The 15,861-nt window shown below is 39.9% G+C and overlaps 1 protein-coding gene across 1 annotated transcript in view; it reads right to left on the bottom strand.

Annotated features, from left to right (window-relative positions):
* The window catches only part of dnah10 (dynein axonemal heavy chain 10), a 31,225-nt gene that overhangs the window by 8,682 nt on the left and 6,682 nt on the right, over positions 1-15,861 (bottom strand). The window contains 38 exon segments of the mRNA XM_057355716.1: positions 287-461; positions 775-936; positions 1,024-1,221; positions 1,357-1,437; positions 1,525-1,728; positions 1,887-2,058; positions 2,155-2,343; positions 2,450-2,614; positions 2,738-2,831; positions 3,310-3,482; positions 3,593-3,853; positions 3,961-4,113; positions 4,201-4,346; positions 4,456-4,575; positions 4,658-4,874; positions 4,957-5,088; positions 5,741-5,863; positions 6,478-6,613; positions 6,742-6,900; positions 7,440-7,558; positions 7,643-7,834; positions 7,931-8,077; positions 9,699-9,887; positions 9,976-10,128; positions 10,223-10,357; positions 10,438-10,621; positions 10,702-10,971; positions 11,146-11,369; positions 11,594-11,827; positions 11,913-12,035; positions 12,670-12,903; positions 13,051-13,207; positions 13,653-13,864; positions 13,940-14,118; positions 14,201-14,303; positions 14,472-14,588; positions 15,110-15,268; positions 15,363-15,842. Coding sequence (XP_057211699.1) covers positions 287-461; positions 775-936; positions 1,024-1,221; positions 1,357-1,437; positions 1,525-1,728; positions 1,887-2,058; positions 2,155-2,343; positions 2,450-2,614; positions 2,738-2,831; positions 3,310-3,482; positions 3,593-3,853; positions 3,961-4,113; positions 4,201-4,346; positions 4,456-4,575; positions 4,658-4,874; positions 4,957-5,088; positions 5,741-5,863; positions 6,478-6,613; positions 6,742-6,900; positions 7,440-7,558; positions 7,643-7,834; positions 7,931-8,077; positions 9,699-9,887; positions 9,976-10,128; positions 10,223-10,357; positions 10,438-10,621; positions 10,702-10,971; positions 11,146-11,369; positions 11,594-11,827; positions 11,913-12,035; positions 12,670-12,903; positions 13,051-13,207; positions 13,653-13,864; positions 13,940-14,118; positions 14,201-14,303; positions 14,472-14,588; positions 15,110-15,268; positions 15,363-15,842 — 6,671 coding nt within the window.

Consider the following 15,861-nt stretch of genomic DNA (forward strand, 5'->3'; position numbering starts at 1 on the left):
AAGCTGTGTTGTGCATTGCAATGAAATCAAAATGCTGTTGCATTAGTACATGAATGTCAGGTTTATGTTATCTTCAATGGTTTGGTCTTACCTGAGTGGGGATGGTTATTGCCATGTATTCATATTTGCATTATACAAGTGTTTATAAAAGCATTCGATTCATACTTCATTTCATTTGACTATATTATTATTTAATGAGCAATGGATGCTTTGTTTCAGAGCACATCAGTAATTGATTTGATGCTACACCTGGTGCACACATACAGAGTAGAAGAACAGTTTGTACCTGATCTCTGTGACATCAGATTTGTCCAAGTCTTGCAGGGCGATGCGTGCGGCCTCCAAAGCAGGAAGAGCTTCAGCCAGAGAGCTCTCAGCATCTTTCTTTTCCACCACTATCACCTTATTTTGTTCCTCTATCTCTTTAGCCTTCTCCTCTGCCAGGGCTTTCTTCTCCTCCGCTGAAAGAAAAAGACCAACTTTACTATACAAAGCAAAAGGCATATTAGTGGTTTCTTAAAGGGACAGGTCACCCAAAAATGAAACTTCTGTCATCATTTACTCATAAGTTGTTCCAAATCTGTATAAAATGATTTGTTCTGACGAACGCAGAGAAATATATTTGGAAGAATGCTTGTAACCAAACAGTTCTTGGCCACCATTGACTACCGTAGTAAGAAAAATTGCTTTATAAATTCTTCGCCACAATACCCGTGTTGATTTCAATTAGGTTTCTAAGAGAAACATTTGTATCAGATGTGATTTTGTCCTTACCAACAGCTGTATTAGAGCAGATCTCTTGTAGAAGTATCTCACAGGCTGAAGTCTTTTCTGCCAGAACAACTTTCTGATCTGCCAGTTTAATGTTGAGCTCCGCTAGCTGTTCACTCGCCTCCTTTAACTTATCCAAACCCCCCTCCAGACGTTTGCATTGTGCTGAGGTGTGTGCACACATGTACATATATTCATTCAAGAGCACAGACACAAACATCTCTAAACAGCACAAGACAAATGCACTCTTACCCAGGATGTATTTATCTTTATCCTCCAGTAGGGTGGAGTAGGTGCTAATGAAGTCCAAGAAGTTTTTGGGAGTCACGTAATTGCTGCGGCGAAGTGTTTGCTGGAACAGTTTACTGTACTCGCCAACAGAGCTATGCACCATGCAGACGTGATCGATCACCGCTTCTGCATTGCATTCTGGGATCATGGGACTCTCACCTGTTATAGGCCGGGATAATAAAACATGACTGATACTGTTAATCATGAATATCCTGTATTTATAAATTTGACCCCGGATTAATTTAAACAGACTAATATAGACTTGCTGATCATATATAGATTATATGAAAATACCAAGGAAGGACTTGGCCACTGCATGTAAAGCCTGAAGGGGCCATGGTGAGAACCAGTCAATGCCAGTATTATTAACCAACCCTGAAAACCAAGAACATTTAAAACTTTAACATCAAAGAAATATGAATAAATGCGAACAAATGCATTTTTGAAGTGAAGCTCAAGGACCTGGGAAATTCCTGCAGCGTGTTCTGAGAGTGTCTCCTACAGGAGACATGGCCAATACTATGTGCAAGTTGTTAGCGCTCTTGTTTACAAAGTATTGCCACACGCTCTCTTTAGATGGCCCAGAACCCATCTTCATGGCCTCATCGCGCAGCTGATTCAGGACCGATTCCTTCTCATCATCTGGGAACAGGGCTGGAACCATCCCTAAACACAAATGAGTAAAAAACATCAATGAAAGACTGTGCCTTAATGTGATCATTTTTACAAGTTACACATCAGTTTCATGGATAATTTACAGTGTTATATACAACATTTACATCAAACATTTCTTAGATCATTTTTAAACTGAGAGTAAGCTTCACCTGAGGTAAGCATGTTGTTGATAAGCTCCAGAAAACCTTCCTCAGACACATGGGCATCAGTGAACAGAAAGACCATTTTCTTATTCTCTATACCCAATTTAAGGTAAAGAGTTTTCAGATCTTCACGGAAGTTAGCCTCCGAGTATCCTCTACTAAGCACAATTTCAAAAACCTGCAAATACACATAACAGTATCACACAAAAAAGCATTACAATGTAATTACCAATAATAAAAGAAAGACATTTGCACTGATCTGCTGATGATTTACCTCATAGCCTGCTGTAAAAGCAGCCAGCTTTGTAAGAGACTGTTTTCCCGATCCGCCCACACCGACCAGCAGCGCATGACCTCGGTCCATTCTGATGATGCGATGAATGACAGTCAAGTGCTCGAGAGCGTCATCAAACAGAACCAAGTTCATCCTGGTCTTGCTTTCATTGTATTCCTCCAGGATCTCCTACAGGAGTCAGTAGAGAGCTTTGAGTGTGATGACCAATAATAAAATCATCAGACTACCAGAGCCTGCTCATTTTTTGAGTTAGTTGATGGTTTCATCACCGCACCTGAAACAGAGCTTTGGATGCATCATAGTCTAATACGTCCTCATAGACTCTTGGCTCAGAGTTAAGAGCTGTTCTGTAATCTCCAAACAGAATTGGATCTCTCATGGCTGAATCGAGGTCTGGTGTGAAGTGCTCTTCAATCAGTTTCTTTATGTGTCCCTGAACCTGTAAAGAGTAAATATGGAGCATAAGTGTATAATTTCACTGGCTTTTGTGTCATCACATTCATAGACAAATCATGACAAAAATATGTTACTATAGACTACAACAGGAAGTCAAATAGCATACCAGGACTTTGTCGGTTTCGTTGATAAGTCTGTCATGGAAGACTCGTAAGCATTCATTCCTCCACACACGGACAAACTGGTTGACCGTGAAAAACCTGGTCCATAAAGTGAAAACAGAGGTTACATAAAAGTAGAGTTATTTTAGGTTTTTAGTTTGATAAATATTTTATTTTTTATTTTAATGCTAATTTTAATTTAATTATTTTAATTGTTTATTATATTAATTAATTATATATTTAATTATTAAATATACTTATTTAGCAGATTTTTATGTGCTTTTGCCATTTTTAAAATATATTTTTATATTGCTGTATAGTTTTAATTAAGTTTAAATTTTATTTATTTATTTTATTTATTATCTTTTAGTGCCTCAAACAAACAAAAAATGAGAATGTCGCCTTACTAATAAACTGAAGTACGTTTTTCAAATAATATATATTTATGTAATGACAATTGGTCTATATTTTATTTGACTTAATTTGACATAAATGTTTTAATAGCAAGAAAATCATCACGAGTCAAAATGGCGCCATTTAATTTTGTAATCAAAGTTTTCTTATTAAAATTCTTCACCTTTCAGGACTGGTCAGTGTCAAGCCATGGTAAACTCTGGAGAGGTCTCTCAGGTTAAAGATGTAGTGAAACTTGGAGGGTGTCGGTGGTAGATCTTTAATGATGGTTTTGTACAACTCAAGCGTACAGAAGGTCAACTTGTCGCAGATGTTTTGGATGCACTCCTCAAAGGGCTATATGAAACAAAAGCAACAATGAAGATGAAAATCTTCATTTCATACTGTACACAGATGTTTTGCATTACTCTATTACAGCAAATGTCCAAGATGGTGATCTGAATTACTTTAGTGTGTCCTTTCAGAATAGAATAGTAGATAAGATGGAGGGACTCCTCTTTGGGGAAGGGAATGTTGAAGACACTGAAGAGAGAGATGAATCGAGGGTCCACCTCATTCCTACCGCCGCCTGCTTTCCCCATGGCCGCAATAAAGCCCAAGTCCTTTATGATCTTATAGTTAAGTTCCTTGCCTCTGTCATACATCCCACCCCTGTCCAACAACAGCTTTAAGAGAGCTATAGGCTGCTGGGTACCATATTCATCCACCTGAAATCAAACAAATACGTGGAACTTTTTCATGCCCAAATACACACCAAAACGTTTGTTGATATGTTATGAAGGTATGTATGAGTACAGTATAAATTCAGTCTTACCCTTGGCATGTTGAGGTCATCCATAAAAACAAGGAGCCGTTTTCCCATTGGAGGTCCATATGTGTCCTTGGTTCTTTTCTCAACACTTGCCTCCAGAGTCCTCTGCAGGTCCATGGATGTTGTTCTCGAGGAGAAATTTATGGCCATCATTATCTGATAAAAGATGAAGATTCTGTATTATATTTCCTACAGAACACAGTTTATAACGTGCACATGGGATATTCAAAGCAATAAACATACTGTTGTGTCTGTTTTGAGATTGCTGAGGAAATTCTGTATGGTGGCTGTTTTAGAGGTACCAGACTCTCCAACCAGCACCACTGGTCTTTTCACCTTCACCATCTGTTCTAACAGCCAGTTAGCACGAGTGGTGTCCACTGTTGGAACTGGCCGAAAGCAAAAGGTACAGTACATGTATACAGTGTGAAGAACACTAATAAAAACATATATTGTGGAAAAAAACTGCACAGGACAAAAAAAAGAAAGCTGTTTTACCAAGGACATCGATGAATTTCATTTCAGGGTTATGAACATATTTTGACACCATGGAGCTCCAGGGAACCCACTTCTTCTTGCTCCCATCAAAATGGAAATCAAAGAGAGTTGGCAAGTAAACTGCAAAAGAAAACAAAACAGATTTCAAATATTTAGACACAGACATGATATTATTTCAATCATTCTTTCAGCAAAATCTCACCTGGTATCTCTCCAGGGCCAGCAAGCACCTTCTCATCATGAACACTGTTCAGCGAAGACAACTTTTTAATAAAATCATCAAACTTCTGTCTGCCTTTGTCCAGCAGAGATGCCCCGAGTGAACAGTACAGCGCCTCCAGAAAATAACACTCCAGCTCTTCAGAACTCAAGTCTGCATTCTCCAGCAGAGAATCCAGCATCACAGTCAACTGCATCACCTACACAAAGCATGAGATTTGAACTACATACTACAGAAACTGTCCATGCTGGAATGTTCTCCAAGTCTCTATCGAGACTTACCATGTTTAAATCAGTCTGAGGGATTACTGTCTTCAGTTTCTCTGTCTGTTTACCATCAACTATACCGTCCACTATCATATCAATGGCACTTGGTACATACTTTTCAAACAGTTTTCTGAGATCGAACTGCTCCTGTTGACAGAGAAAAATTATGTAAAAATAGCAAATAACACGGCAAAACATTTTTAATTAAATGTTATTTTTAATGGTTGCTCATTCAAAATGGTCAATTTATGCACCAAGTTTCAAGTTTATTTGTCATATGTACAGATGTTAGTGACAGTGTACATTGAAATGCTTTTGTGAGGGCATAGGCAGTCTACAGCAATACAATAGTAAAAAAATACATAAAATAATAATAATAATATAAGAAATATATAAAGAGAGAGAGGGAAATAAAGTGAACACAGTTAAGGATAAGAGACAAGGGAAGAGAAATAATATATACATATATTTACAGCATAACAATTACTGCAAATGTGGCAAAAATATAGAGAGTATTTACCATAAAAACGTACAGTACAGTAGTTAAGGGTGTATACTGTGTATGAGTAATTTGTGTATTCACATAAAGAGTAAAGAATTGAAAGTGCAGGTGCAGAACAAGTACAAAAAATGTATGCATGAGGTATACAGTATGTATTGAATTAAGATGTCCAGCAGAGTTTAGCATATAAAATGTCTTCATTATGCATCTTTAAACCATTAATTTTAGCATTTTTGGTTACTAATTATTGAGTAGCCAACTGGTTGTTTATGAAGTAAGATACAAATAATTTCTTACTTTAGAGTGTCTGCTGTTGATCCACTTTCCCCAGTAGGGAGCATAGCGAAGATTCTTGGGGTCCACAAACACCATTCCACACCGAGAAACTGTAGCTGGGGATGCATACTGCAGATCTCCAACCTAAAACATATCATTCCTTATCAATTATAACATTTTAGCAAAAACATATTAATCCTAATTACTTTACAACATTTACATTAAATTATTGATTTTTGTTATAATACTGTGAGTTTACACCACAGACTGTATAAAACATGGATCTAGTGCTCGTGATGTCACCCATAGGTTTCTGAGGAGCTTTTTTGAAGCCTAAAGTGGGCGAAGCCGGCCGTCGCAATTTTGGCAGCATGTCACCGAGCGTCACTCCGGATAATCGAATATGGGTAAAGACGCGGAACATGGTTGGAGCTGAGGTGCTTGGTTGCTGAAACCACTTGTCACTCAAGTGGCCAAGCCCTTATTATGCAGGATTTTAAGGCTTAATATAATTTAAACGGATGAGTTTCACACCGCTCACAGTTGTCATGAAGGGCAAAATTAGCTATACAGACCAATTACACTTTTGTACCACGCTGTAAACATGTTGTTTCCTGCTGTAAAGTTGGGCATTTAAACATGGGGCTCAATGAGATTCTGCTCTCTTTTGGAGCCAGTCTCTAGCGGCCAGTCGATGAATTGCAGTTAAAGTCACTTCCGTGTTGGATTCACGAGAGAGAGATCGGTTTACACTCTACCTCAAAAAGGAGTGCACAGTGACTCTGTAGACGGATTCTCTCTCCATTAGCCAATGTGAGAAGCTTGTTATCATCCATCACTGAATTCATATTCTCCACCCAAAGAGCATCAACATCTCCATCAAACAGTATGTACCTGTGAAGCCAGAAGTTTCTTAGAATTAGATTTTATATTATATTATTCAAAGCATTGTATCTGTTAACAAAAGTTTGATCTTCTGTCTGATAGTCTACAGGCATGGTTTCCAAAGCCTTGATCTTCACCTCCTTTCTTTTTTGTCTGTGGGTTTGTTGATGTCTCGAAATATGTTAGACAGTATCCCATCAGTCCAATCTCGTGTGACCGTATCCAGGATCCCATACAGCTCGATCACACTCATCGCTTTAGGGTTCAGGGTGTACAGTTTGGTCAGCAAGCCCAACCTACAGATACAATTTAAAGGGACGGTTCACCAAAACTGAAAATACTGTCATCATTTACTCACCCTTGAGTTGTTCCAAATTTGCATAAATGTCTTTGTTCTGATCAACACAGACAAGATATTTACTGTAGAAGAATGCTTGTGACCAAACAGACCTTGGCCACCATTGACTACCATAGTAGGAAATACTACAAAGGTAGTCAAAAGTGCCCCAGAACTGTTTGCTGTTCTACATTCTTCAAAAGAATCTTATTTTGATTTACAAAGCATTTTTTTCTACTATGGTAGTCAATGGTGGCCAAGAACTGTTTGGTTACAAGCATTCTTCCAAATATCTTTCTCTGTGTTCATCAGAACAAAGAAATTTATACAGATTTAGAACTTAAATGTGAGTATTTTCATGAGAGAATTTTCATTTTTGGGAGACTGTTCCTTTAACAGTTATGCTTCATTGCATGGGAGAACATTTGTTTTATGAAGAGAGCATGCAGAAGGGCGTTTTGTATAAAAATATATTGTTAGATATATGTAGACAGAGACCTGGTCTGGGATTGGCAGAGTGTGTTGATCACCACAGATTTCCCTCCCCCTGTTGGTCCAACCACCATTGTGGTGTGTCTGGTCATCATGGTCTCATACATTTGCACCACTTTGTCCACCTACATTCACAAATACAAAAATTACTGAGTCTGCTTAATCGTTCAATCAATCCTTTGAAGGTTAGATTCTGAAGGAAGAATAACCTGGTCGGGCAGCATAATATATTTGTTCTCCTGCATGGTGGCCTCCACAGCATCATTTAAGCTGGGGTAACGGACACGTGGGCAGCCGAGCCCAGGAAACAGATCTGATATAAGGCCCAAGAACAGAGGAACATCCTCAAATACAAACTTGGGCAGATTCATATCTCTAAGAGCCCTCATCAAAACAACATCCTAAAAGAGAGGGGGAAAGAAATCACAAAAACATTCAAAGAAAACCATAGCATTTAAGTGGTTTAAAGGATTGAAAGTATGCAAAGAGACCAGTACCTCACTGAGGTCAGGTGAGCCTCTCTTCAGCTCTCCGGCCATGACCAACACTGACTTCAGTGCTCTGAGACCAAAGTCATAGTGGGACTGTTTGGAAAGCTGCTCGCGCGCCAGTTTGTACAACACTGTCATCTTCTTTGCCAAAACCTGCAAATCATTTAAGCAATTTGTCTTTTGTTTGACAATAATAATTGATAATAAAAAGTGGCTCTTTGATTTGCTGGGCATCTCCAGGACCGGTGGCACAACGTAAATGTTGTGTAAATGTTTAACAGTATTTAAAGGGCAGTAAATCGTTTTCCTGCTCATTCTCATTCTCATTCACAACTCCTTCCTGGTGGAACATTCTTCCTAACTCGGTCCGGTCAACCACATCTCTCACAACATTCAAAAAACTACTTAAAACCCATCTCTTCTGTGAATACTTGACAGACAAAAAAACACTAACCCTCTCTCTTTCTCTCAACAGGTAGTGGTCTAGCTTTTGTTGAAACCAGTTACTTTGTATTGGCACCTATTGCATTATTGCTCCTGTATGACATATCGCTTATTGCTCCTTAAACTCATTGTAAGTCGCTTTGGATAAAAGCGTCCGCTAAATGACTAAATGTAAATGTAAAAAGGTCCAGTTTGAAATTTAGCAACATCTAGTGGTGAGATTGCGAACTGCAACCAACAGCTCAATCCACCCCTCCCTTTTGAAGCACCACGGTGGCTGACACAGGGCTAAGATGTTGTCACGTTTTCATTTCTTTTTCGAAGGAGATATACGAAACGCGCTCTGTGCAGTTTGTCCATTTAGTGCTACTGTAGAAACAACATGGCAAACTCTATGTAAGGCGACCCGCGATGTACTGTTTGTAGAAAGAAATAGCTCATTGTAAGGTAATAAAACATAACGCTACACTATGTAAGGTCTTTAAACACCTCTGAAGTAGGGCTTGGCAAGTGCCGATACAATATACTACTATGTATTTCGATACGATACAAATTTGCGATATATTACAATACTTTAACTAGAAAATGTAAAAAGAAGAGCTAGAAATACAACATGCTGTGCACCACCGGGGGTTTTCTGTAAGGATAAGTGTAAAAACATACATGGACCTTTAGATCAGAGGTTTGGGTTCTCAAACTGTGGATTGCGCCCCTCAAGTGGGTAGCACAGGGGAATAAGGTGGCTCACGCAAGTCACTTGGCTGTTGTGGTGCATTACAGTTAAAACAATGAACATGGGCAGTATAAAACCCCTGCTTCATCTGTGCTGTAAATGCGCTGGTGTCACATCCGTGAAAGCACAATAAATGTCATTGTTAGTTTTCTTAATAAACTTTTTGTCTAATGCACTGCAGTAGCCAAGTGACTTGTGTCATGACTTGGGAAGCCAACAAACAGCATTATTTTATATAACTCATTACTCCATTACTTATTTTGAAAACCAAAGCACACCCACACATCAGCTCTGAGAGCTCCAAGCGTTCTTATATTTTTCGCCATGCTCACTTCACTTACTTTTGGCCGTATGTATATGACATGATTTAAAAAAAATCTTGCGATAGTTACATGTATTGATATTTTTGCACAGCCCTACTCTGAAAACAGTTATGTGTATGATATTGCATTTCTCTAAATAGATCCTCCAAAAAATTACACATTGGGCTTTTAATGGCACAAGTGTCTTCTAAACAAACCGTTGACCCCAACACTTAAATAGCAAATGACATTTAATGACGTTCCAAATTTTCAATTGCATACAAGAAGTCCTCACCTTAGCCATGAGGAAGCCCTCCGAAAAGAGCATGATCTCACAGATCTGCTGCAGGTCCGGCACGATGACCACTACCGGTCTGAACAGAGCTTTCACTGACTCGGGCAACTCTGTGCGGCCAGCATAACCGGGGTTCATTGTGATGAAGATGCCAATGCGGTTGTCCAGACTGATCTCCTGGCCTTCAAACTAACCAACACAAAAACAAGAGACAGTCAGAGCCTGACATAATTTCAAATTTCCATAGCCTGACAGGGACAGGGTGTAATAAACTCACATGAAACCTCTTGAGGTGCAGCATGAGAGCGTTTCGGATGGTTTGGATCTGGGAGGAGATGACAGACAGCACCGAGGCATCAATGCGGTTAAACTCATCAAAACAGCCCCAGGCTCCGCACTGAGCTAAACCAGAGAGGATCTTTCCCACCGCCTGGGGAACAGAGAGAAACAACGATGTTACAATATATAATCTGACCATATATATAATATTAAGCAAAGCTTTTTTTTAGTCTGAGGTCTCTTACCATGTAATCCATCCCCTCTCCACAGTTGGTGACAACACACAAAAGCCCCAAAGCCTTGGCCAGATCTTTAGTGGATTCTGTTTTCCCTGTGCCTGCAGGCCCAGCCGGAGCTCCCCCCAAGAACATAGACAACGCCTGAGAGCACCAAACCTCATATTAATAACACATACACAACTCAGACCACTTAGGGCTGTAAAACTGTGTAGACGAAGTACCTGAGTAAGTGTGAGATAGATACGGTCAGTCAGTGGAGTAATGACCAACCGTCCATTCAGTCCCATATACTCGTAGCCGTAGGAGAACTGAGCGCTGCATTGTCGCACAAACAGCTCATCTGGCTCCTTAACCCAGTAGAATCTTAACTGACTCTCCCATTCAAACTCACGGGCGTCTGTGATGCTGTTCACATCAAAAAGCATGTTAGAGAGGATAATTCCCTTTTGCTGTCAGTAATTGACAGTAATGCACAGAATTCTTACCTGTCTCTGACAAAAGTGTCCACAATGTCCCTAGCATGGACATCTATGATGAGGACGGTATTGAATTTGCGTCTGTCATTCTTCTTTAATGGTTGCGTGATGCGTCTCACCAGATCATTGATCTGCTGGTGCATTTTCTTCGCATACAGTTTCAACGCCTGTTTTTCTCCATGATTTATCCTTTTGAAGACATCTTCTACCTCCCACGTCCACCACACCTGATTGGCTGCCAGCACCACCATGCCCTGGTAGTCCAGCATCCAATCCACCCTGACAGACAGACAGGAAGACAACGGAGCACTATTAATAATTAAACTAACACCAAAACATCTCACAAGCTATCAAATATGTTAATACAGATCAAATTCTCACAAGCACTATTTTGATGACCAAGCAATTTTGAGGAACAGTAAATGGTTTAGTGCGGTCTAGTCATTTCTTCACCTTGTCTTCTGATGACTGTAGAAGTAAATAGCCTCTTTGGTGATGAGTCTGTTAGTTCTTCTCATCTCCAGCAGGACTCCGGTCATCCAGTCCTCCACGCGCCCCTCGGCAGGTACAGGCTGCTTGAGCTCCATCACCTCACCCTCCGCGGACACCAACGCGTTTGCCACCATTTCTCCATTCGTCCCCGTATCAAAGCGCAGAGCTGCTATATTATCATACATCTGCAGAAGAAAGCAGCAGCACATGTGGAGACACACAGCAGAACGACAGTTAAGGTTTGGGAGTTGTTCTGCAGCTAATGATCTGAGACAATGATAAATCCAGGGCGTGATAGGGTATGTACGCACACTGTGAGTTACACTTTCATAAACATTTGAAAGAATTTATAGACAGAAGTAATCATCTATGATATACAATAACGCCAATGCAAACATGGTAAAATTACCTTGATCATGTGCTCCTGCACACAAGTAGCCTCACTGCTGCCCAGAATACTGAGCAGCTCATCGTCGGAGATGAAGAAGAAGCGTGGAAAAGCGTTCCGTTTGGAATCAAGGTAATCATTCAGGCTCTTCTGGCAGCGCTCTAACCCATCGCTCAGGTTGTGGAGGTCAGTCAGGCGATTCGGAACTAGACAACACCTCTTAATGCCAGGGTCCTTCACAGTGTCCGTCATTATCTGGAGGTATCCAAAAGTCAATATAAACATCGCAATACCTTTCAATGTTTTCCACAAAACGTGTGATGGTTGTGAAAGGCCTCACCTTTTTGAACATTTTGTCAATATTGTCAAATTTTTTGGCTTCTTCGGGTAGTTGAGAGCGAATGTCACCTCCAATAAAGATGCTCTCCAGGTACATCCATTTTTGCTGGACTAACATCCAAACCTACAAAATTCAGTGTAACAGTAAAAACTATTATGTGGACCTGAGCCAAGTGTCCGTTCTCCATTATAACATAAAAAGGGTTTAATAACAGTCAAAGCTATATGTTTAGAGCAACCAAAGACAACTGGATGAAACACAACTTACAACATGGTATTGTAATTGTTGCAGTATGATTACGGTAGATTATGAATAACGTTATTTTGTATACATCCCAGGGTGCAAGATGAGTCTTGAATATTTTGGTCATTTTTCCAAAGGACAATGATTTAAATGCATCAAATATATGTTATATACTGTATGTTAAAAGTTTATTTGGTCAATGTTTAGTAGTAAACTGGAATATATTGAATGAAATCTTTTGGTTTGGCTAACACTAAAAGCCAATGTAATGTATTTGTAATTTATTTTATGGGTCTAACCAAAGCCACTAGATGGCAAGCCTTAAAAAGTGATACGGCTAATGCTAACGCCCTGGCTTCAGCAGAACGCAGGACAGGAGTCCAGATGCTAGTTTTTTTAATGGATGTCAATGGGTTTTGTTAGCCGTTACGGTTTCTCCAATTGAAAGTATTACAGACATTTCCATGTCTCTATAATAAGACTATCTCTGGTCTAACTGATTTTTCCCACTGACCTCAATAATTTCACTAATGAGCGACAGGTTCTTCTCCCACTGCTGGACAGTGGCCAGGAACGGTCCAACAAAGTGGCTGCCTGCCATACTCTGCAGGTTCATGGCATCGTCATCCAGATGCTGGAGGATGTCATCCACAGCTCCGAGGATGAACCCATGCTCATGTGTGCCTTTAATATACCTCTGCACATTGAACTTCATATTCTCCCATGTTTCCTCCACTTCTTTCACTCCCTGCAAAGTACACAAAAATGCTCTTTGTAACCTTATATCATATCTTGCCACAGTATTCGTCTTATTTAAAACACAATTTGTCATCATTCTTAAGAACTTGCATTGCGATTCAACCTTTTGCTTATATGAATAAGAAAGATTTCTAACCTTCTCAATGCCAAGCTCCTTCACAGCTGAGTTGACAATGTCACTGATGACGTTGCCATACTTGTGCAGTTCCATGGAGAACATGTTCTCCAGAGTGAAGGTGCCTGGGTTCATCTCAAAGCTGGTGCCTGTCCTCTCCATGAGGTTCTTCCAGTGCCTGCACAAAACAAGTGAGCACGTGTGAGTCTCATGTGCTCTATAGCATATTAAAACCGGCAATCTAACACAGGACTACCTACCTCACCTTAAATAAAGTGAAGTAAAAGTGATTTATTTGTCAGATATGGTGACCCATACCCAAAATGTGACCTCTGCATTTAACCCATCCAGTGAGTAGTGAACACACGTACAGCAAGTCGTGAACACACGAACACCCGTACAGTGGGCAGCTATCACTGCAGCGCCCGGGGAGCAAGTAGGGGTAATGTGCCTTGCTCAAGGGCACCTCAGTCGTTACCCTGGCCCTGAGAATCGAACCGGCAACCTTCTGGTCACGAGTCCGACTCTCTAACCATTAGGCCACGACTGCCCACCATAACAATGCTTAACCTTAATGCTTGATATTGAAATATTATTTAAAAAAAACACCTGAAACTAATCACCTGTTTCTGAGAGCTTTATTCTTTAGATCTAACAGAAGGGGTAGTGACTCTTTGAATTCCTTCAAGCGTCCCTCCAGGAAGAAAGACACAGGAAGAGCCCTCACATCCTTCGGCAGCTTCCGCAAGATGTTGATAAATCCTTCTATACCCTCTTGGAGGACTTCGATTTTTAGATTTACCCACAGGGTCTGTGACCATTCTTCTTTTGCGGTCTAAGAAACACAGACACCAATACATTAAACTATGCGCGCAATAACTAAGAATGTATTATTAATTGCGATACTAACCTTCTGGGCCTTAGAAATCTCATAGATTTGTCTCAGGCCTTTCATCTCTTTCTGCACATTGAGGAGTGCTGGGTACATAGTGATGGGCAGGTCAAACAGCTTCTCAGCTTTAGCCAGTTCCTGACGGCTTGCTTCTACCTTAGCCAGCTCTGTCTCGTAGGTGTCCATGATCATCAATCCTATAAGAGCAAACATCCTGATTTAATAACCGGTGGATAAGACACGTTATGGAGAACTAAAGAGGTACACTGGGGCTCTTACCTTTCTCTAGATCATCTCCTACAGCTCCGGGCCCATGCATGTTGAAACTCTCTGCAAATATAGAGAGCTCCTGTTTATACTCCTCGGTCTGCTTAAGAGTAATCTAAGAGAGAAAGAATATTTGGAAAATCCCAAACCAGGTGTGTTGCATTTCTCTAAGGATTAAGCTTAGAATTTGAGAATGAAAAATAACTTGATCAGTGCAGATATACTAGCTCCATACACACATAACTGTGCATAATGTAAATGACTGGTAATTGGAAAAGCCTACCTCAGAAAAAGTCCTCTTTACTTTTCCCAGACTGCGGTCAACCTGTCTAGACTCCATAAACAGTCCGCTCCACATATTGCCAATGTTTGCAGACAGCTGCAACTCTTCCTCTATAACCTTTAGGAAAAAAAGGTTAATAAATTAAACAATTAATAATTAAACAACATTGTACAGTATGTGTTTATTATTTATGTTTGTTATTTCAGTGACTTGATTGTCATTGGCTGGACAAGAGTCTTTTTTATTCGCTTGTTTGTAACAAATTCATGTTGGCATAAGAAGAGAAATTAAACATTTAAGCAGTAATAGTCAATGTTGCAACTAACCAGAATAAAGTATTACAGATGTGTAACAAATTTAAAGAGGTAATTTTCAAAAACAGCTCAGTATTTAACCTTTTTTTATACATTTGTATTGTGCATTCCAATTGATATCAATCAAACTGCAGTTGGTAATAATAACTAAATATATATATATATATATATATATATATATATACAGCTAACTAACACAATAAAACACAATAAAAACATGATAACACAATAAAATTGATATTAATTAATTAATAATTAAATTTCCAACAATCCATTTTTATAAACAATAAATGATGATAGTTTAACCATATCAGGACAACTCACCTCCACATTGTACATGCTGAGTGTTCTGTATCTCTCTTGAATGTCACTGACTCTCATTTCTACTGACAGGGACATATCTCTGATATCCGTGATGGTACCCAGAACTAATTTCAGGTCTTCCAAGGTATTTGGACTCCTCTTCAAATTTTCAGACAATTTCTGTTCACAGTAAAAGCATTATAAGAAAACATAAGAAAACAATGTAAATATTTGGTTTAAGGACAACATTGAATAAACTTTGCAGATAACTCACCACAAGCTCATTTCGGAGGATTAAAAGTCCTTCTCGTGCCGAGTCATTGAGCAACCTGCCCAGAGAAGTGACCCACGCCTGGGCGTTCTCCTGCACGGCATGGGCCAGCGGCTCCAGGTTCAGGCTGATGATGTGTTCATTCTTCACCAAGGGCTGCCTCGCCACCTCTTGGCTGACCTTGATGTAGAACTGAAACTTATCGTCATACATCACGCACGATGGCTTCTTGGCTGCAAACTTTTCCAGGATGATAGCCTTATCGGGATTCCAGAGTGAGCGGTAGCTCATCCAGTATTTGAGGTAGACGCTTACTCCATTAAGGAGACGTTGCATACTCTGGGTGACAGCCGTGGCTTGCTCATTTATCTGTGGAACCTGACACACTTCACTGTAAAAAGTGTAGATGAATGGCTTATCTTCACCATCCACGTGCTGTGGAGGACACTGGATGCAACTGCCATGCATCCAGCGAACAAATCGCTACAAAAGATATAAACAG

The sequence above is a fragment of the Triplophysa rosa genome, linkage group LG2 (genome assembly GCF_024868665.1).
Source record: "Triplophysa rosa linkage group LG2, Trosa_1v2, whole genome shotgun sequence".
In the NCBI taxonomy this organism is placed as follows: Eukaryota; Metazoa; Chordata; class Actinopteri; order Cypriniformes; family Nemacheilidae; genus Triplophysa; species Triplophysa rosa.